This window comes from Mytilus galloprovincialis, chromosome 1 (genome assembly GCF_965363235.1).
Source record: "Mytilus galloprovincialis chromosome 1, xbMytGall1.hap1.1, whole genome shotgun sequence".
NCBI lineage: Eukaryota > Metazoa > Mollusca > Bivalvia > Mytilida > Mytilidae > Mytilus > Mytilus galloprovincialis.
Window position 1 is genome coordinate 74994270 of NC_134838.1, and position 22926 is coordinate 75017195.

The 22926-nt window shown below is 34.0% G+C and overlaps 1 protein-coding gene across 1 annotated transcript in view; it reads left to right on the forward strand.

Moving 5' to 3' along the window:
• Positions 1-22926, forward strand: part of LOC143083617 (sodium- and chloride-dependent creatine transporter 1-like) — a 31235-nt gene extending 8309 nt beyond the window's left edge. Inside the window, exons 6-15 of the mRNA XM_076259896.1 lie at positions 1078-1210; positions 1737-1871; positions 5915-6018; positions 7760-7884; positions 8764-8876; positions 9782-9919; positions 12633-12735; positions 21389-21489; positions 21911-22081; positions 22645-22926. Coding sequence (XP_076116011.1) covers positions 1078-1210; positions 1737-1871; positions 5915-6018; positions 7760-7884; positions 8764-8876; positions 9782-9919; positions 12633-12735; positions 21389-21489; positions 21911-22081; positions 22645-22791 — 1270 coding nt within the window. The 3' untranslated portion in view covers positions 22792-22926. The remainder of the gene's footprint in view (positions 1-1077; positions 1211-1736; positions 1872-5914; positions 6019-7759; positions 7885-8763; positions 8877-9781; positions 9920-12632; positions 12736-21388; positions 21490-21910; positions 22082-22644) is intronic.

A 22926-nucleotide genomic window follows, 5' to 3' on the forward strand; every position in this document is an offset into this window, starting at 1 on the left:
AAATATTTACATCTCATATAAGTATCATGGATTTTGATTGCTTGATAGCTAGTGTTTCGTGTATTTTCTGAAAACATTTTTGAATGTTCATACTTTCATCATCGCCGGAGTATATGCATTTTTACCCTCTCTGTCCAGAATTGGCAAAACGTATATGCCGTTTTTAACCTTTAAATGACGCTTGATCTTTTGAACGCTTTATCAAAAGCGGGGTTGTTTTACTAACGTCTTGAAGCAAACGAATAATGGAAGTGTATTTCAAATGTTTCACTTAACCACCTAATATTATAACCATCTATATTTGTATTAAGTGCAATTGAAAAGATATAAAATGTTCAGGAAGAGTATTTGCGAAAAAATACCAGTCTTGAGAAGAAATTCCTTCTTTTAACATTTATTGTTCGCAAATAATCCTCCTGAACATAATATATTTGTTTATAATTCAATTCAGAGATTCATTCATTTATTTAGTTTAATATAATCAATATTTATTTACTTATCGTTTATGTATGATCGTTTAGGTATCAACTGCATCAGTTGGTGTCAGTTAAATGCATTTTAATTCAAAAGTAAACTTTATCATCAATATATTATCCTATTTATAGTGCTTAAGCATTTATCATTTCGAAAGTATCTAACGTTTTAGTTGTGAATCCTATCATATACTTTTTCACACTCCAAGAACACGAAATAAAGAAATGAATAAATTCATCTTTCCTTTGAAGGAATCATGTGACTAGCTCGTTTTATACTGTAAATTTATAACGTTTTACAGGACCGTTAAAACTGTTCTTGACGGTCTCCTATTTGGTCGAAATATTTGCTTATTTTTTTTTATCATAAGATATACCGCCGGTCGATGCATTGTTTCTCTAAGTCAGATGCTATATTCCAATGATTGCGATTTCTATGGTTTTCTTTGTAAACAAGGGTTCATAATAGGATTTACGGATTAAATTTGGTGACATGATTATGAACAAGTAAATGTCCACTGAAATGAAGAGTTGGCTCATTGGCAATCATATAGTGTAATAGATACTTTACTAGTCATGTGGGTCGATACTGCTTTCATTTTAGGAGACGTGTTCTACAGATAACAGATGGTATCGACAAACCAGGCGGATTGGTTTGGGAAACAGTCCTCTGTTTATTATTTGTATGGATTATGGTGTATTTTTGTGTTTGGAGAGGAATAAAGTGGTCGGGCAAGGTGATCAAATTCTTACCACTTGTATATCAGGGGAAGATAACTTCTAAATGTTACCGGTCTTTTATTACTATATACTATAATTGTTAAATTTCCTTCAATCGGGATTTTCCCCCACATTTTCTTTTAGCTGCATCTTCACAAATTCATATATGATATTTAAATGATTTAATTGAATTATCAAAAAATTCCATTTGTGACTTTTTTCCCAACAAATTAAATTTTGTTTACAACGCGTTTGACTTGAATGAAAATCATCTGGTAAATCATGCGGCTCTGATATATGATATATATGGATACGATATGACGTGGTATATCGGGTACACTCGAGAACAAAAGACCAACTGTGTTACTATACAGCTGTAGGAACCCACATTGATATTTGAACCTTTTAAAGTGGGCATTAGAAATAAAATTAAAAAATCAGGACAGTCAAAACTTCAGAATGTCAATTTTCGACCATCTTAAAGACGGTGTCTTTTCGGTTTTTTTCTCATAATATACAAAGTTCTTATTTCCCATGTTTCAGGTAGTTTACTTCACAGCTATATTTCCTTACTTGGTACTGACTACACTGTTAATTAGGGCAGTAACATTAGATGGTGCTATCTATGGGATTAAATATTATCTAAACCCAGACTTCAGTCGACTTTCTGACCCGCAGGTAAATGATATAGTGAAAAAAGTATCCCAAATTGGTTTATTTTTTATATATAAACTGTTTTAAGTTAAATACTCAAATTAACAAACAAAAAACGCCAAATCATTTCATCTGTCGGATTTTGTAACAAATGGTTGATCTCGACAATATAACCTTCAATAAAAAATAAAGTTTTGACACTTATGATGGAATGCACGAGACAGATTGTCACGCTGGCAAGTTCCTCAGAGGAATCAATCCAAGGAATATCGCGGATAAATCCAAAAATTGTTCGTATACATCGTGTGTGATACATTCCTCTAAGGCATCATTAAATAAAAGTAATATATAAAGGTATCATGTCTAAGGTATGACATATTCCACTTATGCAGTTATCATACTATACTACATGTCAGAATCCTCTAAGACATCACTGTATACAGTTATCATACAAGACTATATATATATGTGACAGATTCCAATAAGGCATCATTGTATCAAGAAATAGTGTATGACAGACCCCCCCCCCCCCTTTCCCCCTATTGGTGTATAAAGGTAGCATACTACATTACATAACAGATTCCTATAAGGGATCATTGTACTCGGGAATCATGCCTGACAGATACCACTAAGGCATCATTGTATATAAAGGCATCATGTCTGACAGATTCCCCAAAGGCATCATTGTATAAAGGCATCATGCCTGACAGATTCCTCTAAGGCATCAATGTATAAAGGCATCATGTCTGACAGACTCCCCAAAGGCATCATTATATCAAGGCATTGTGTCTTATATATTCCTCTAAGGCTTCTTTGTATAATTATACAATATATACTATATGACAGATTCCTATAAGGCATCATTGTATTAAGGAAACGTGCATGACAGATTCCTCCAAGGCATCGCTGTATAAAGGTATCATACTATATAATATAACAGATTCCTATAAGGGATCATTATACTCTTGAATCATTTCTGACAGATTCCCCTATAAAGGCATTGTTGTATAAAGGCATAGTGCATAAAGTTATTATACAATATTAATGACAGATTCCCCTAAGGCATCATTATGTAAAGATAGATTCCCCAAATGCATCATTATGTAAAGATATCATGTGTGACCTGTTCCTCTATAGCAGCATTGTGTAAAGGTATCATGTATTACAGATTTCTCTGAGGCCACATCAAATAAATTACTAGTTCTTTGGAATTGCTCGCCCCTAAAAATTCAGTTTCAAAGTAAAAATAGAAAATGCTCCTCTTGATTTCTTCAAGATTTCCCACTTCATTTTTATTCAGTATTACTGTATGAAATTTTTCAGTAAATTTTACTTGTATCTATCAATTTCTATATAGTTTCAAGTAAAAATTTTAAAAAGTGTTATCAGATCTGGATGAGATCACCCCTGTTGACACAAAGAAGCTAGGATGTTATAATGACAGACTCCTGTTATCAATACCTACCTAAAATTTATGTTAGTAATTGGAGGAAACTTAAAAAAATAAGTAAATAAAACTAGAGGCTCTTAAGAGCATGTGTCGCTCACCTTGGTCTATGTGAATATTAAACAAAGGACGCAGATGGATTCATGAAAAAATTGTGTTTTGGTGATGGTGATGTGTTTGTACATCTTACTTTACTGAACATTCTTGCTGCTTACAATTATCTCTATCTATAATGAACTTGGCCCAGTAGTTTCAGTGGAAAATGTTAGTAAAAATTTACAAATTTACAAATTTTATGAAAATTGTTAAAAATGGACAATAAAGGACAATAACTCCTTAGGGGGTCAATTGACCATATTGGTCATGTTGACTTATTTTAAGGTCTTACTTTGCTATACATTATTGCTGTTTACAGTTTATCTCTATCTATAATAATATTCAAAATAATAACAAAAAACGGCAATTTCCTTAAAATTACCAATTCAGGGGCAGCAACCTAACAACGGGTTGGTCGATCAATCTGAAGATTTCAGGGCAGATAGATCTTGACCTGATAAACAATTTAACCCCTGTCAGATTTGCTCTAAATGCTTTGGTTTTTGAGTTATAAGCCAAAAACTGCATTTTACCCCTATGTTCTATTTTTAGCCGTGGCGGCCATCTTGGTTGGATGGCCGGGTCATCGGACACATTTTTCAAACTAGATACCCCAAAGATGATTGTGGCCAAGTTTGGATTAATTTAGCCCAGTAGTTTCAGAGGACAAGATTTTTGTAAAAGATTACTAAGATTTACGAAAAATGGTTAGAAATTGACTATAAAGGGCAATAACTCCTAAAGGGGTTAACTGACCATTTCGGTCATGTTGACTTATTTGTAAATCTTACTTTGCTGAACATTATTGCTGTTTACAGTTTATCTCTATCTATAATACTATTCAAGATAATAACCAAAAACAGCAAAATTTCCTTAAAAATACCAATTCAGGGGCAGCAACCCAACAACGGGTTGTCCGATTCATCTGAAAATTTCAGGGCAGATAGATCTTGACCTGATAAACAATTTTATTTCGGTCAGATTTGCTCTAAATGCTTTGGTTTTTGAGTTATAAGCCAAAAACTGCATTTTACCCCTATGTTCTATTTTTAGCCGTGTCGGCCATCTTGGTTGGATTGCCGGGTCATTGGACACATTTTTCAAACTAGATACCCCAAAGATGATTGTGGCCAAGTTTGGATTAATTTAGCCCAGTAGTTTCAGAGGACAAGATTTTTGTAAAAGATTACTAAGATTTACGAAAAATGGTTAGAAATTGACTATAAAGGGCAATAACTCCTAAAGAGGTCAACTGACCATTTCGGTCATGTTGACTTATTTGTAAATCTTACTTTGCTGAACATTATTGCTGTTTACAGTTTATCTCTATCTATAATACTATTCAAGATAATAACCAAAAACAGCAAAATTTCCTTAAAATTACCAATTCAGGGGCAGCAACCCAACAACAGGTTGTCCGATTCATCTGAAAATTTCAGGGCAGATAGATGTTGACCTGATAAACATATTTTTCCCCTCAGATTTGCTCTAAATGCTTTGGTTTTTGAGTTATAAGCCAAAAACTGCATTTTACCCCTATGTTCTATTTTTAGCCGTGGCGGCCATCTTGGTTGGATTGCCGGGTCATTGGACACATTTTTCAAACTAGATACCCCAAAAATGATTGTGGCCAAGTTTGGATTAATTTAGCCCAGTAGTTTCAGAGGAGAAGATTTTTGTAAACGCTAACGACGACGGACGACGACGACGGACGACGGACGCCAAGTGATGAGAAAAGCTCACTTAGCCCTTCGGACCAGGTGAGCTAAAAATGAAATAAAAAATAATAATTTCCGACCTACCTACCTATGTTTGTCTATGTAACGGAAAACAAACAATATATTTTGATTTGGCCTTACAGGGATATGGTATATTTTATCTAAGACATCATTGTTTAAAGGTATCATGTAGGACAGATTCCTAAGACATCATCATATAAAGGAATTAAACAGTAATACTGAATAAAAATGAAGCAGGAAATCAAAAACACTGAAGAAACATTTTTTGTCGAAATGCATCTGGTGCAATTCGCCGTTTCAGAATCTAATGCATTCTGGGTAATGTTTTCAAAAGCGTACACCAAAACGTTGTGATTGGTTTTAAAACGTGATAAACAATAGAAATTCAACCAATGACGTAACGCTATTTTCATTTTGGTGTACGAACAATGAAATTACCCATAGTCCTTAAGATTCGGAAACGGCCAATTAAATTGTTAATTTATTCTGTTAAGAGAACTCGCACACAACATCAGTAAATGGACTTTCTCGTCAATGACCTTCTTACACGTGAATGAAACGGACGAAGGCACGACTCGGGATACATTTAGAAAATCAGTTCTCAAAGTTGAAGATTTTAAACTTATATGATAAGATTTTCGTTATTAAATAAGAATGCTACTAATTGATACTTACTCAAAAGTAAGAAAATTAATCAAAATAAAACAAACAAAAAAAAGTCAGACTTAATTATAAATTAAATTATATATGTTTAATTTTAATCCAATCTGATACTATGGTCACAGGTTTGGATTGACGGCGGGACACAGATCTTCTTCTCATATGCCATTGCACTAGGTTGCATGATCACCCTTGGCAGCTATAACAAGTTCCATACTAATTTTTACAGGTAAAAGTGAAAGTAACATGACAATGTCACTTGGAAATGGTTAAACCAATTGTGTAACTTGACAATGTCACTTAGAAATGGTTTAACCAATTGTGTATTATAACATGACAATGTCACTTTGAAATGGTTAAACCAATTGTGTATTATAACATGACAATGTCACTTTGAAATGGTTAAACCAATTGTATGTAACATGACAATGTCACTTAGAAATAGTTAAACCAATTGTGTATTATAACATGACAATGTCACTTCGAAATGTTTAAAACAATTGTGTGTAACATGGCAATGTCACTTAGGGATAATTAAACCAATTGTGTGTAACATGACAATGTCACTTAGAGATTGTTAAACCAATTGTGTGTAACATGACAATGTCACTTAGAAATGGTTAAACCAATTGTGTGAAACATGACAATGTCACTTAAAGATGGTTAAACTAATTGTGTGTTTAACAATCGTCAAATTGTAGTTTTCTGCTAGAAACGCATGTACTGTACACTAAAAAGTAAAATAACAAAAAATACCGAACTCTAAGGAAAATTCAAATCGGAAAGTCCCTTGTAAAATGGCAAAATCAAAAGCTCAAACACATCAAACGAATGGAAAACATGCAGTTGTCATATTTCTGACTTGGTACAGGCATTAATTTTCCTTATTAAGAAAATTGGATTAAACCTGGTACATGCATACTTACAGTGGCGGTTAACATTAAACGTCTTTTCTGATGAACCTAAACAATTACGCAACGTTAGTAATTTATACCGTTATGCATTGCTTTACAAAAAAGAGACAGAAGTTATCAAAAGTCCAATCAAAAATCATAATTAGTAGTAAAACCGACAACAAAATAACAAAAAAACGAAAACAACAAATAGACTAACACAAGTCTGCAAAACACAACTAAATACTGAGCAACTTATATACCACCAAGATCGTGACTGATCTCTGGTACTCATAAAGGCTAGCATATTCTGCTCCATATTTGGCACCATCACACGGTTGCGCAACTTCTTCAACCTTGAATTTGTTAAGACTGGATACATGAAAGATTTTAAAAGGATTTTGCTGAAAATGTTTGATACTCGGTCAACACGAAGTTTAAATTGTTTAGTACCACCCTGTTTAGTCAAGCGCTAGACGTATAGAAAAAATCGTAAACCAGTTACCTGCTGAAATAGATATTCGGACTAAATGAAAAAAGGAAAGAATATAGAATGCTGCAATTAAAAATACAAATAGAAGGACGGGAAGCACCATGACAACATAGACGATACAATTTAAGTATAACTCCACATAACACTATCCAAAAACAAATTATCTAAAGGTTAAGCAACATCAATCCAAACGAAAACTAAGATCAACCGTCATCTTTATGCTCCAAAAGGGTAAGCAGTCCCTATTTCTGGAATGGCACCCATCATTGCATAGCTCATGACAAGGAAAATTTATTGATAAGTCGTATTCGTTGAGCCACAAATGACGAGAATAAGAAAGGACTTGTAGCCAGGACAAAAGGGACGCGTACATGATCAAGCGTAACGCAGAAACCAGTCGATATAAAGTTACTTTGCCATGGGATTTTTTCAGACACTGGTCTCTGCATTTATTTGACCTATTAATCTAAAGGTTTCACTGAATTAATGTTACATATATACTTAAAGGTGTATATGTAAGTGCCTGTGGGGTTGTTTTTTTTTAATTTCGTTAATGATTAAGTCTAGAGTCCGTTTTTATATAGACAGTGTATGGTGATTGCATCAGTAAATAGTGGTACCAGTGTTTTTGGTGGATTTGTTGTTTTCTCTGTGTTGGGTTTTATGGCTAAACAACAAAATGTAGATATATCGGATGTGGTGAATGCAGGTTAGTGCAGTATTATCACTAAAAAGAAAAGCGCAAAACACGTGAAAAAGAACAAAGATATTAGAGAATAAAAATGTATAAAATGTCTTCCAACCACAGTTTAGCCTAAACATTGCACACAAACGCTCTGTGTTAATGAGCTATGATCTATACTATCTTGTAAAATAGAGAATGAAAAATACATGCAAAATAATCCGAAAAAGCCACTTTATCGAAATTGAAGAGGTGACTTGTATGTTGATTATTTCATCAGACACGTTATCCAGGTTTTCGTTTCTTAATTTTAAACAACGCAGTCGGTATGCGAACGCGCTCCTTGCTGAAAATGTGATTGTCACTTCATTCATTTGGTACAAATATTTTTAACACATAGCAATATTTACATTACCTATATGTTTCATTATAATACGTTAAATTGATTGGCTAATTCTCTCACGTCATTCTGAAATTAACCTTCATTTCAAAATGAAATGTAACATTCATGATGACACGAGCTTCCACAATGAAGTACACGTACAATGCAAAACAATATTTATTGTTGGGTTAATTAGGCGGACGGAGTTTATAATTATATGATATTGGGTTGAAACGGCATGGGTTGTTTTCATACAAAATGGAAATATGACGGAATCAACCGATTCGTCTTTCGGCCAATACAAGATCAGCAATTTATGACTTAAACACCGACTTTTAATATAATAGTGTACAACCAGTAAGGCGGCCATTTCAATCTATAACAATTATTATCAGTTCTTGATTTCTCTTTAACCTGATTAAACCTTTAAATACTTCTTGCTCTTTCATTTGTCCTCGGAGTATGTAAATTGTAGTCTTTCAATAATTTGTTGACAGTTGTTACGATCAGTGCTTTTATTACAGGTCCAGGACTTGCGTTTATAACTTATCCGAAGGCTGTTACACAGATGCCTGTATCGCCATTATGGGCAGCTCTTTTCTTCTTCATGATTTTTCTGATTGGAATTGATAGTCAGGTGTTATGACGTATTTTTTTCACGAAATCTATGTTTTTACCAAAAGCTAATATGTTACAAAAGAGAGGCAAAAGATGCCAAAGGATTATTCGAACACATAAGTCGAAAACAAACTAACAATGACATGGCAAAAAAATGAAATACGACGAAAAGTCAAGTTGAAACAACAGTACACAAAACACAACACGGAAAAAAAAAGACTGGCCAACACGAACCCCAACAAAACCCATGGGTAATCTCAGGTGCCCCGGAAGGATAAGCAGATCCTTCTCCACGTGTAGCACCCGTCGTGTTGCTAATGTAAGAACAAACCCGGTGATACGTCTCATTCGGTATAAGTCACAGTCAAGGAAAAGGTGACGGCATTGTTGTTAGAAACATAACCATCGCCATCTGTGAAACAGATATTCCATAACGATTAACCAACTCGTGATGGCGTCCGTAAAATTTTATTACAACATTGCAAAACAATGGGTTGTATCCACTTTTAACGAACTTTCCAACATGCGCATTGGCAACAAGTAAGACAATAAGTAGTGTATAAGGGCTTAAATGTTATAAGTAAAGGAAGCGTTTGTCCATGAAATACTATTTTGAATAACTCTGCCATTATAGTATTAACCAATTTTAAGGAGCTCTACTGATAGTGGTTATCTCTACAATGTCTACTTTTCATGAAAAAAAATCAATTAGTTCAATGAACAGACAATTACACAAAAATTATGTGGAACAACTGTAGTTTGAGTGTTCGAAAACAGACAAAAAGGATTGCAATATGCAAAATAAATAAATAAATTGTACATGTGGTAATATCTAAAATTCCTGAACTTAAATCTGTTTAAAATTAAAATATACATTGTTTTAATGGTCTTTATAGTACCAGATGTATTGTTGTTTTTATTTAGTTTGTAGCTGTAGAAGGATTTCTTACAAATGTCATGGATTCTCTTCCAAAACGTTTTAATACTTCAAAGTCGAGAATGGTTATAGCGGCAGTCTATTGTTTTGTCAGTTTTCTGATCGGTCTATGTATGACATCGAGGGTAAGTTATTTAGAACAGAGCCATTAGGGGGGGGGGGGGCACGGGATATTCATAGACACTAAATTACCAAAAAATATATAAGCAATCTAAATGAGTTGTGCGTTACATCTGTTTGTGGCATATTCATTAGTCATAACATTATGAAAATTCAAACGCGTTCTCTTCGTTGTGTAAAAAACATCATGTGTTTCTGTCATATCATAATGAAAATTCAAACACGTTCACTTGGTTGTGTAAAAAACATCATGTGTTTCTGTCATAACATTATGAAAATTCAACACGTTCACTTGGTTGTGTAAAAAACGTCATGTGTTTCTGTCATAACATTATGAAAATTCAAACACGTTCACTTGGTTGTGTAAAAAACATCATGTGTTTCTGTCATAACATTATGAAAATTCAACACGTTCACTTGGTTGTGTAAAAAACGTCATGTGTTTCTGTCATAACATTATGAAAATTCAAACACGTTCATTTTGTTGTGTAAAAAACATCATGTGTTTCTGTCATAACATTATGAAAATTCAAACACTTTCACTTGGTTGTGTAAAAAATCATCATGTGTTTCTGGTACATGTATATTCATCAGCTTAACATTTTGGAAAAGCCAACTATGTTGTTTGTGTAAAAAACATCTAGTTTGATAAAAAAAAAAACAAAAAAAAAAACAACGCAAACATGGTCAACCATTAATTTTATTACAACTATAAATAATTTAAATATTTTTACAATGAAGTACCAGGTAAATCATGGCTGGGTTGTGTCTACGAAGTAAAACTCCACCTGTCAGATTTATTCTCTATTCTGTATGAACTAACTCTTGATATACATACTTGCATATATCCTTTGATTAATTTCTACTTGTTAACGCCCCAAAAGTCAGTGCTGATTTGCTGACATTAAATGTCATTGATGCGGATCTTTCCTGTAAATGTTCTGTTCGTAAATATTGAAATATTTCGAAACACATTGTTCTACCCCAGGCAAAGAAAGCTTTAGCCATATACCGCTAAATATTTAGAATTTCTAGTTTTCAATGCTCCAACACTTCATAATTGATTCAGCCTTCCAAATGTGTTGATTCGAGCAACTCTGTGACCCTGCGTCTGTTCTTTATTTAAAGCTTAGTGTACATAATCCTTTGATTTTTTTTTACTGGTGCTTCCTGTGAAGTTAATATGTGTATATAGAGCACACCAACAAACTGCACAGGGATTCGAAACAAGAATTTAGTTATTTTGATTAAAGTGGAGTGCAAGTGCAAATATTGTCAATACGATACAACGGCTGTCCAAAAGGTCTGCCTTGGTAAGACCAACTTCTTTGGCTCCTTGAATTTAACAATCAAAAAGTATTGCTTAGTATATACATTTACCAATTGAAATAATAAACTTTACAAAGATATGAATGTGTGTAAAACATCTTTTTAGGTAAGGCTTGTTTTCATATCTATTTTGCCCCAAAACTATGTGTAAAACACCGTTTGTATACTAAGGTGTAAAAGGCCCCGACATGACACATCATTTGTCAAAGGCCATTTTATGTAAAATATGTCAATTTCGATATGATTATGAAGTTCCGGGTGCGGGATTTTCTCGCTGTGGTGAAGACCCATCGGCTGTTTTCTGCTTTTGATAGGGTTGCTGTCTCTTGACACATTCCTCATTTCCATTCTCAATTTAGAATAACATCATACGTTACTTTTTCTCGCTTTTTTGAATTTTCCTTAATCGGAAACGTTCAAACCCAAACATTTCGAATCTAGGGATATATTACTTCGTAGATACGTTAGGAGCTAAATTGCCTATACGGGCCAAAACAAGCTAAGGTCAATTTTACCAGAAGGAGTTAGAACCTTAAAAGACGTTACATTTATACTATATTCATAATTATGTTTAAGCTGTTTTATCTGAGGTATAGGCTTTAAACAAAAAATAATGGTAAAGTACAAATTTTCATTTTCAACAATTTTACACGCAACTGCAGGAGCAACAAAACATCACCTTTTTCAATGATAAAAAAATATAATAAAACAAACAAAAACGTAGAAAACCCTTGTACTAAAGTTTACGGCAGATTTGACTCCCACAAATAACAAGGTGTAATGTAAACAAATAACAAGGTGCGATGCAAATAAATAACAAGATATGATGCCAACAAATAACAAAGTATGATGCCAAAAAATAACAAAGTGTAACGATAACAAAAACAAGATATGGTGCCAATATAATTTTATAACAATGTATACAATAAATAACAAGGTATGGTGCCAACAAATAACAAGGTGTTATGATAACAACAAAAAAAACAAGATATGATTCCTACAAATAAAGTGTAATGCCACCAAATAACCAGGAACTATTTCAACAAATAACAACGGTATAATGCCAATAAATAACAAGGTGTAATGCTAACAAGGTATGATTCAAACAAATAAAGTGTAATGCCACCGAATAACCATATACTATTCCAACAAATAACAACGGTGTGATGACAACAAAAACAAGGTATGGTGCCAACATATAATTTAAGTATGATGTCAATTAATAACAATGTATGATGCCAACAAAGAATAAGGAATAATGCCAACAATCAACGCGGTGTATATAACCAACAAATAAAGTGATGTAATTTCAGGCCCTTCACATTAATTGGTAAACACATTTTTAGAAACTTAATTATAACAATATGTCACTTTTTATTCTTTATAAAGGGTGGGATGTACGTTTTCCAACTGTTTGATTATTATTCTGCGAGTGGAATGGTATTGTTGTTTGTCTGCTTTATGGAGTCAATTGTCATTGGATGGGTTTTTGGTAAGTAGTTTGCTGTAGTCAAGACAAGTACTGTTTTGCATATTTATGCAACACTAGACTTTTCGAAAGTTTGCTGCTTTCCAAGTGATGCAACCCTGTGACGTCTTGACACAATTTTTCTATCATATGGGCATTGTCGAGGATTGCGGGAACACAGTGCAATAAAGTAACATGAAAACCTAACCGCGCACCTGAGCCACTGCCGCTTCCGAAAGATAGACTTTACGACGATTACCCCTTTTTTGTATCAGGTGTCGACTTTACAGGCGCTTTATGTACAGAAGGACAAAATAACATTGACTGCAAAACTTATATTTGCCTGTTTACATGTGCAGCAACACGATCAGTGCATCTTGAAATTGTACCGGATCTGACAGAGGAGTCAATCATGTTTGCTTTTAGGAGATTTGTAGCACGTCGTTCACTTCCGAGAATAATGATGTCAGATAACGCTAATACATTCAAAGCTGCAGCCGAATCAATTCAACAAAAAGTTGTGGATCGTGGAACTAAACGGAAATTTATCCCAAATAGAGCCCCATGGTTTGGTGGATGGTGGGAAAGACTTATAGGACTTACAAAAAATGCAATTAAGAAAGTATTAGGTCGATCAATTTTGTTACTATTGAGTCAGACATGCTTCGAACAATAGTAACCGAAGTGGAAAGTATGCTAAATAACACTTCCGATTACGTATATATCAACAGACATAACCGATCTACAACCACTTACGCCATCACACTTACTTAACGAGAGGAGATTGGATTCTCTACCACATGAAATGGATGATATTGAAAACCTCCACAATTCTAATCATTCGTCTTGTAACAAAAAACTTCAGAGACAACATCAACTTATTTAATATATCCGTACATGTTGGAGGAATGAATATTTAACATCCTTACTAGAATTTCACCGTGCAACTGGTTATAACATTCAAAATATGGAAGTAGGGGTACATCGTACAAGTTCACAACGATTCTAATAGACTTAATATGTGGAGATTAGCCGTCCTGAAGGATTTGATTTGTGGAAAAGATGGACTTATACGAACTGCTATCATCAAAACAGACACGGGTATAACAAACCGACCAATTGTTAAATTGTATCCGTTGGAATTACAAGGACCAAATAGTGAAAATTGTAAAACGCATTATTCTCTTCCTTCCCGCGAAAATTTAATTCCAATTTTACAGAATTAGGAAGGAAAAGGACTTTTTACGATTGAAATATATTATTTATATATATTATTTATGATTTATTTTATTATAGTGTCACATATTTGATCAGACATATATATGTAGGACTCGGAACCGCGATGGTACTCCGAACCGCGATGGTCACGCTGAAGTACGATGGTCCACGCTGAAGTGCGATGGTGGCATTGTGACGCTTACTTGTTGTTAGATACGCTGAAGTGCGTTGGTGGGTACGCTGAAGTGCGATGCTCTATCTTTTATGTCTATAGAACTAACTCAACAGGACACATTTAATTTTGTCAAATATACTAGTAACTTGTTCTTGTCATGTCATAGCGAAGAAATTGCTCACAACACTCATGTATCTATTTATCTGATACCGTAACAGTTTTTTAAGAAATAAAAACCACTAAGTACAATCATGCTTGACTCATATATATAAATATATAGTGCGACGTGACGCCTTTTCTGTTAAAAAAAGCTTAACGATTACCTGTTTCACTGCTGAGCATCACAAAGTACACCAAGTTTGGACCATTCGGGTTTATTTTGGCCTAACCAATTGCAGAAGATGATAACTGTATACGCAAAATAGAATTCTTCAAATTGCGTTTTTCGTACAAAGCAGGTTTCATCTCAAGAATAAAACAAAAATATACCTCCTTGATATCACGAAAACATTGTTAATACTCAATTTTAGTTTATTATTAAGTTGTTCACACAAAATTATGTGATGTATACGTGAGGAGAAGAGTAAATTAATATAAAGATTAATACATTTTATTTGTCTTACAAAACGTTTTCGGCATGCATTATACATGCTTCCGCAAACACCGGTTAGCACATCTGCATACCAAGATCATCTTTTAGTGGGGGGGGGGGCGTTGGAAGGTCCTGATCCCGAAATCCCGGACTTGAAAACGTGAAATCCCGAGGTCTCGAATTTAAAGAAATTTAAATCCCGAAATTCCTAAAATTCGAAAAAAAAGAATTCCCGGATCCCGAAAGGATCAATCCCAAAATCCCCAGCTTAAAAACACCCGTTCCCGACGTCCCGAAAAAGGTCCTGCCCACTCTCTTTAATTGCCTTACCCCAATGGGGTTTTTTTCCGACTTCTTTTGACATATTTTTGTAACCCCCACCTCTAATGCTCAAAACTGTTCGGGAATTGAATCGTTCGTTGCATTCTGTTTCCTTTCCTTTGTAAGTATAAAACCTTCATCTACAAAATCTTATTCTCCTGCCTATGTAGATATAAGATGTGGTATGAACGCCAATAAAACAACTCTCCATCCAAGTCACAATTTGTAAAAGTAAACCATTATAGGTCAAAATAAGGTCTTTAACACGGAACAATTTAATTTAATAACGTTGTATTTGAAATCGTCACATTGTCCAAACGTTATTGCAAAACCATCGCACTTCAGCGAAAGGACCATTGAACTTCGGCGTAGACCATCGCACCTCAGCGTGACCATCGCACATCAGCGTCCCCATCGCACCTCCGAGTCCTACATATATATACACAATTTCATAAACAACACAAAATAAAAAGACCAAATATCCAGCCTTATGTAGACTTATGAGACACTTATGTACAAACATTTCTAAAGTCAAAAAGTTAAAAGATTTCATTAAACAAGTCATTGTAGTCTAAATGTTCAAAAATTCAAATTCTAAAAATTTAAAAAAGATTTAAAAAGATAAACTTATCATCATACTGAGCTTTAAAAATAAGAATTAACAGTAGAAAAATATTAATTATCACAGATAAACTTACAAAAAAGTAAAAGTTTTTCCAAAATGACTGAATAATTTGAGTTAAAATCACTGTTTATAAATATAAATAGAAAAACATTAAATATTTTTGCTTGATAAATTCTCATGTGCTAAATAGTTTTCGTCTCTGAAAAGATTTAAAAATTGCATATGACAAAAAAGTGTGTATATCTTCACAAGACATTATTTCGATAAATTTACTGTCCATATCCAAAGTATCGAAGCTTTCAATTAAAGTTCTAGCTTTAGCAAACAATTCAAATCTAATATCGTCATATAATGGGCAAAACAACAAAAAATGTTTTTCACTTTCAACATCGTTGCTATTACATAGTCGGCATAGTCTTTCATCTACTGGTGTTCGCGGTCGGGCATATCGTCCTGTGTCGATCGCCAACGGCAGAGACCCGCTACGGAACAGGGTAACAGTTCGACGCACATTTTTTGGGAGTTGTAGCTTAAGGTATCGCTCAGTTTTAACGTTTGTTTTGTATAAACGGTATGTCCTTAATTTATTTCCGTTTACATTGTTCGAATCGTCAAATAACGCTTGTTTGAATTCATCGTTATCAACCACATCAAAGCGTTCCTTTATTGTTCGCATAACAGTTTTTGTAGAAATTAATGTATCATTAAGAATAGCAGTGGCATCAATGGTTTCCGCAAAACGTTTCACTTTAACGTACCATCCTTTACGTCGATTTTTAGTCCACTCGTTAATCTTTCGAGTTAAACGCGTATCATCAGATCGCAATATCCGACTTAATAATCGTTCTTTGTTTTGTAAAACACGAGGTCCAACCCATATCTCCTCGAATCGCAGTATTTGCAGTGTACCTTCCAACAGACATGAAAAATTTAGCTGCTTTGTTCTGGATAGAGTTTATTACTGAATGCACTTTTCGCTCCATATTCCCGAACAATAGAATAACACTGGTTCAACCATAGTAGAATACAACTTGGAGTATACAGAGTGTGTCATTCCACCTGCGCTTATAAATTTGCCATATAACGCACCGAGTGCTCTGCTCGCTGATTTTGATAGTTCACGTACGGCTTTGTCGAACGTTAAATGTTCATCTAACCACATGCCGAAATATTTATATGATGTAGCATAGGCAATGTTTTGTCTGGAACAAGTAAAGTTAAAGTTACTACGATCGATAGATGGATTTCGGAAATGCAATACGTTACTCTTGGACGGATTAACATCAAGCTTCCACTGACTACACCAATCGGAGACAACATCCAACATTTTTTGCAGACTATCTTCATCGGGTGCAATAAGCGCTATATCATCGGCGTAAAGAAGGATACTTAAAAGACCATCTCCTATTCGAATGCCGCACTGTAGATTGTTAATGCGTTCGGCCAAGTCATTAATATAGATCGCAAACATTGCCGGTGATAACAAACACCCTCGTTTCACACCACAGTCAACATCAAACCATGGAGTGTATCTATCATTCACGCGGACTGTACATTTGACATTCTCGTAAAGTGACTGTATGACGGATAGGAATCTTCCTTGAATACCTGCACGTCGTAGTTTATACCATAAAAGGCTTCTAGATACAGAATCAAACGCCTTCCTCTTCAGTATCTATAAAACTGACGAATGTAGACTGTTTTGATATTTTTCTGTTTGTTATAATTGAAGTAAGGCTATATATATGCTCTTCACAACTGCGTTTTGGACGAAAGCCATTTTGTTCCTCACACAGGATATCGTTGTCCTCTAACTGCTTACATAAACGTGAATTCAAGACACTACAGTAGATTTTGCTCGGTACGGATGTAATCGTGATTCCCCTGTAGTTTGTTGGGAGGCGTTTATCGTTTGTTCCCGGTTTCAATATGGGATTTACAACTCCAGATGTCCACTGTTCAGGCACTTTACCCAGTTCAAAACAACCGTTGCATATAACATGCAGTAAGTCGATCGCACTTTCATTCTTTAGCACCTCTGATGGAATTTCATCATATCCAGCTGCTTTGCGTAATTTCGTATGTTCAACGGTTTTAACTATTTCATCACGAGTTATGTTATTATTAAGATCAGGTAAATCAGTTATGTTTCCCTCATTGACTAAATTATCAAGATCGTCATTGTCATCATTTCTTGTGTACAATGTTTCAAAATCGGACTTCCAAGTATTGAGAACGTCATCCCTGTCTGTATTTACCGTACCATCCGGGTTCACGATTTCCCATGGTATATTTTCCGTTCTTTCGTTTGCAATACCCAGTTTTCCTATACTTCTCCAGAAATCACGCTTACAATTCGAATTCAGCTGCTCTTGTAAATCTCTTTCTTTCTGAATGTTGAATTTTCTTTTAAATTTCCGGTTAAGTTTATCGAAAGTTTTCCTTTCGTAGCAGTATCTATCTTTCATGAGTTTTTTACGTTGTGGAGATCCATGAAATTTCAGCCATTGTTTTTCATATTCGCAAGCAATATTCCACTGTTTCTGTAGTGTTTCGTTCCAATACGGTTTATAAAAGGATTTCGACCTTTTGTTTTGTATTTGTTTCACCACTGGTAATCTATTGCTCATTTCACGTTGGACAAGCTCTTGAAATTCATTATAAGCACTTTGGATATCCTGGTCGACGTGAATAAAATTTTCTATTTTCGTAATTGTGTCTCGAACCATTTGTTGCACACTTTCGTCTGTAAGAAAATCATTTGGGACGTTTTTGGTATTGCGTTTGATCCTTTTACTGACTTTACAATCGTAGTTTTCACTATTTTGTTTCATAACACATTTAAGATCACATAGTAGGATGGAATGATTTGGGATACTTTCCGGGTGATAATTCACAGAATCAATTACATCTGACATTCGCAATACTTTAAAATCTAAAATACGGTTTAATTGCTCATACGGCACACAAAAATAATCCACAACAGACTTTCCGGCTGGTGATATATATGTATAATCGTTAACGCCTAAACGACCATTTATCATAGCAAAATTGACATCTGATAAAAAATCGCTAAATAGATCTCCGTTATGGTTTTCGATAGAATCAATAACCGATCTAGGTATAACATCGTCAATGCCTTCAATATAATCCGTGTTAAATCCACATCTAGCATTAAAATCACCACAAATAATCGTATTTCCTTTCAATTGATTACAGTAGACTTGGTGTAAAAGATTTTCAAAGAATTTTTCTTGATCATTCATTCGTGTCGATATACTTGGTGGTAAATAGCATATTCCAAGAGAAAAAGTAAGATCACTATATTTACAATTAAAATATATCCACAATATTCGTTCAACACTTTTATCTACTATTTCAATATCAAATGAGTTAAACAACTCTGAACGAATAAAAGCATCCACATAATAGTAATTCTGGACTGTAGAAAGCGTTTTATGGACTGTAACAGTGGTGTTCACTTTCAATGACGTTCGATGTTCGAGGGGCAAATTTAAAGGCAACTAGAACACACCCGTGATATCGCGGGTCCGTGACTGAATTAAAGTATATAACTATGCGCAAGCCTTATTTTGATATTAGTATTGTCATCTGATAAAGTCATGCCGATTATAAGATACGCAGTTTTCTCTGCTTTCAAATCTTTCTGTTTGAATCCGTCGAACTGGAACTTATCAATTATTTGTAGTATTAATTAGTTGGAAAACAAAAGGTCCTGGAATGGAATATTTTTTAATCAACAGCATTGTCCTATATTAGTTATAAAGTTGAATTCTTTGATTCTCTGTTTTACGTCATGCCCGCTAACAAATTGAAAACTGTACCTATACGCCTTATTTTAGTCCAGGTTTTTAGCATTTGTATTGTTATCTTAGAAAGTTTTACTGATTAAAATGATACAATAGGTAACAATTTGACAATCTAGTAGTGTCAACCCTGTGAATATGACCCGTGTATATAGCATAATAATCCTGAATACGCGGTTTGGTCGTGCGCCTGTCAGATGCGGAACGTACAAATAAGGTAATAGGTAACAGGTGAATATACTATTGGTATCGGTATCGGACTCAACCCGGAACTTCTTAATTATTGGCAATATTAATTACGTGGAAAACAAAAGGGCCTGGAGTGGTGTAATTTTTAATCTAAACCTTTGTACTATATTAGTTATATATAAAGTTGAATTCTTTGTTTCGTCGTTTTTACGTGATGACGGCTGACAAATTTGACCTCGTAATTTTAGTATTATAGATTGTGATTTTAGTTAAAGTAAAATTTGCAAATATCATATATTACAGAGACAGTAACAGTAGAATCTTTTTTATTCTTTGTGATTGTAATTTTTTTTTTATTTCTTAGTAATTTCCATTTCGGTGGCCCCCAGGATGTCGAGGATTGCGGGAACGTAAAGCGTTACTATATGTGCCGTCGCCACTAACTATATGACGTCGCGTATCTATGTAGAATATTGTAACTTTTATGCTTATGTTTGAATAATTTAATTTTGGATGTAACGCGTCTTCTGATTGTCTGACAGTGTTTTGTCTATCAGCTCATAGACATAATTTTGTCATATGACCGTGACGTCATCAACGTTTTTTCATGGTTTACGCCGGCTTAAAACGGAATTTAGAATTAAATAATTAAGGAATGACTGTAATATTTTTTCTGTCTATTCGAAATAACATAAAAAATGTGGTGCACGTTTTAAAATAACCCGCTACGCGGGTTATTCATTATGCATCACATTTTTGATGTTATTTCTTCATAGACAGAAAAAAATATTACAGTCATTCCTTAAATAGAATATTGAACTGTACAGTAGTATTTTCTTGAGAATCAACCTAGTCTTATCACAACGGTTACTCAAAACCTAACAGGCATACATAGTAACCCTTTGGCGCAGCTAATCGATATTTTGTCATGTAATTTTGTCATTATATCAATTCCATTTCTAAAGAGTGGTGTCCGTTTGGCTCTGCGGGATGTATTTGTAAAACGCACACACGTCCAGTCGAACTGATGGTGTTTAAATAATGAATACTGTCGTAATATCTGCACGTTAAAAAAAACTTTGCTACAACCCTTTTATGCGACCTCTTGTGGGTTTTCCTGTCCCCTTCAAACATATCCTCATTTTCTGGTGGCTGTCAACGTTCCCGTTCATTGTCCCGGTCGTCACACTTTACAGAGCCCACATATATGATGTTTTTGTGGTTTGTTTTTTTTTGTATTGTTTGTCGTGAATACGAATGAAATACTGGTCATCTGAAGATAAATAAACAACAATTAATCAATCAATCTTATTTAAACAAGTTGTTCTCTTACAGTTCGATGGTATATCTTATATCAGAAAAACAAGCAAAATGAGCATCTTAAAATTGTGGCACAATTAAAGTTTACTGACTTAAAGTACTTCTCTAGTGCAGCTAAAAAGGCGCATTGTAACTTTGTTATTTCAAGTAAAACACCGCTGTATTTCCTAGAAACATGTCCTTGAAGTGCTTCTAGACACTAAAAGGCAATTCCAATGTTGTAGTATTTTTCTTTTGTGAGAGTCGTCGTAACCGAAACGGTATATAAATGCATAAACCCGTCTCATTGCGACACGAGTATGAATTCAAAGCTTTCATAGTCAAAATTTGTTTTGTAAGTGTTGAATATATTATATTGTGTTATCCCTATATAAATGCATTTGGATTAATACAAGGTCCTATGTATACAGGTGCAGATAAGTTTTATGACATTATCGAGTTGATGATTGGATACAGAATCAACAAGTGGCTGTTTATATGTTGGAAGTTCATAACGCCAGCAATAACTTTGGTAAGAATAAAGGATTTGGTTACTATTTACTTTTACAAATTATTATCGAAGAAATTCCAAAATGAATACAGCCTTATTGCTATGTTCTTTAGGTATTCGAAGCGACTATAATGATTAATACATTTTGTAATTGTACAAGATCAGAAATAACTATCAACACTTTTATTAAAATTAACAATATTGCAAACTGCTTAAATTGTACAGAAGTACAAACGATAATTCAGTCTGGCAACTGCAAGACGTCTTAATAATTGTGACATTAATTGACTTTTTTCAAGTATTCTCAAAGTTATATAATGTTGTAGGTATTAGTGGTAAGCTACCTTTAACATCATATAAGATGGAAAAATCAAATTATGTAATTTGAATAATATATGTCATATTTTGTGCCAGGTCATGATTTGAATGTTTTTCCTTTTAGGGTATATTGCTGTTTCAAATCATCAAATTCAAACCAATTAAGTACAACACAACATATGTATACCCAGACTGGGCTCAAGCATTTGGAATTATGCTTGCAGCGGTATCTATTATATGTATTCCAACGTATAGTATCATTAAATTATTGAAAGCAGAAGGTTCTTTAACCGAGGTTCGTATATATATCATTTTTATATTGACCATTTTATTCATGTCTTAAATGGTAACACTTGATTGGCGAAGACCGTCTATACATTAAACGCTTTCTTTATTGTGTATGTGTGTTTCAGATAAGCATTACCATTGTTTGAATAATAAAATTCAGAATAAACATCATTTATAAGCTACTTATAAAAAATAAGCTGTGGTATGGTTGCCAATGATACTCTCTACATGGGAGACCAAATGACACAGAAATTAACAACCATACCGTGGGTAAAATCAAGTGCTGCGTAAGGGTCAGCATGTCCTGCTCCATTTATAGTGAGACTCGATATTATCGCAATACATACGAAACTTTAAGGACATACAGTACAGTAACAGAGCAAAAACTTATAAAATTGTCAATTTGAGGAAAAGTTTTCATAACATAAAGTGAAATAATTTTTGCATATTAACTCAAGATATTATAAGACTTTCTTACATCGGAACACAATTGAACCATCCTGTTCACAGTTATGTATCTATAATGTTATAATGATAATATAATTTAATGCGAATGGTTCTAAATTGCAGCGATTCGTTTCAACGAAAACACCAATACTTAAAGCTAGTCGAATACCACAGAAATGGAAAGCTGATAAAAGCCAGTTGTTTTGGGCTTGTGAAGATGACTTGGACGAAAATTCGATGCCGTTATCTGAGACATTTGTCGATGCTTAAAATCAAAACGTGTACAAAGAAATGATATGTTCAAGATACGCAAATGTTGATGACTTGACATAATAATTATAAATAATCATGATATAATATTTATGTACAATAATATTTTGAGTTTGCCTCAAGATTATAGCTTGA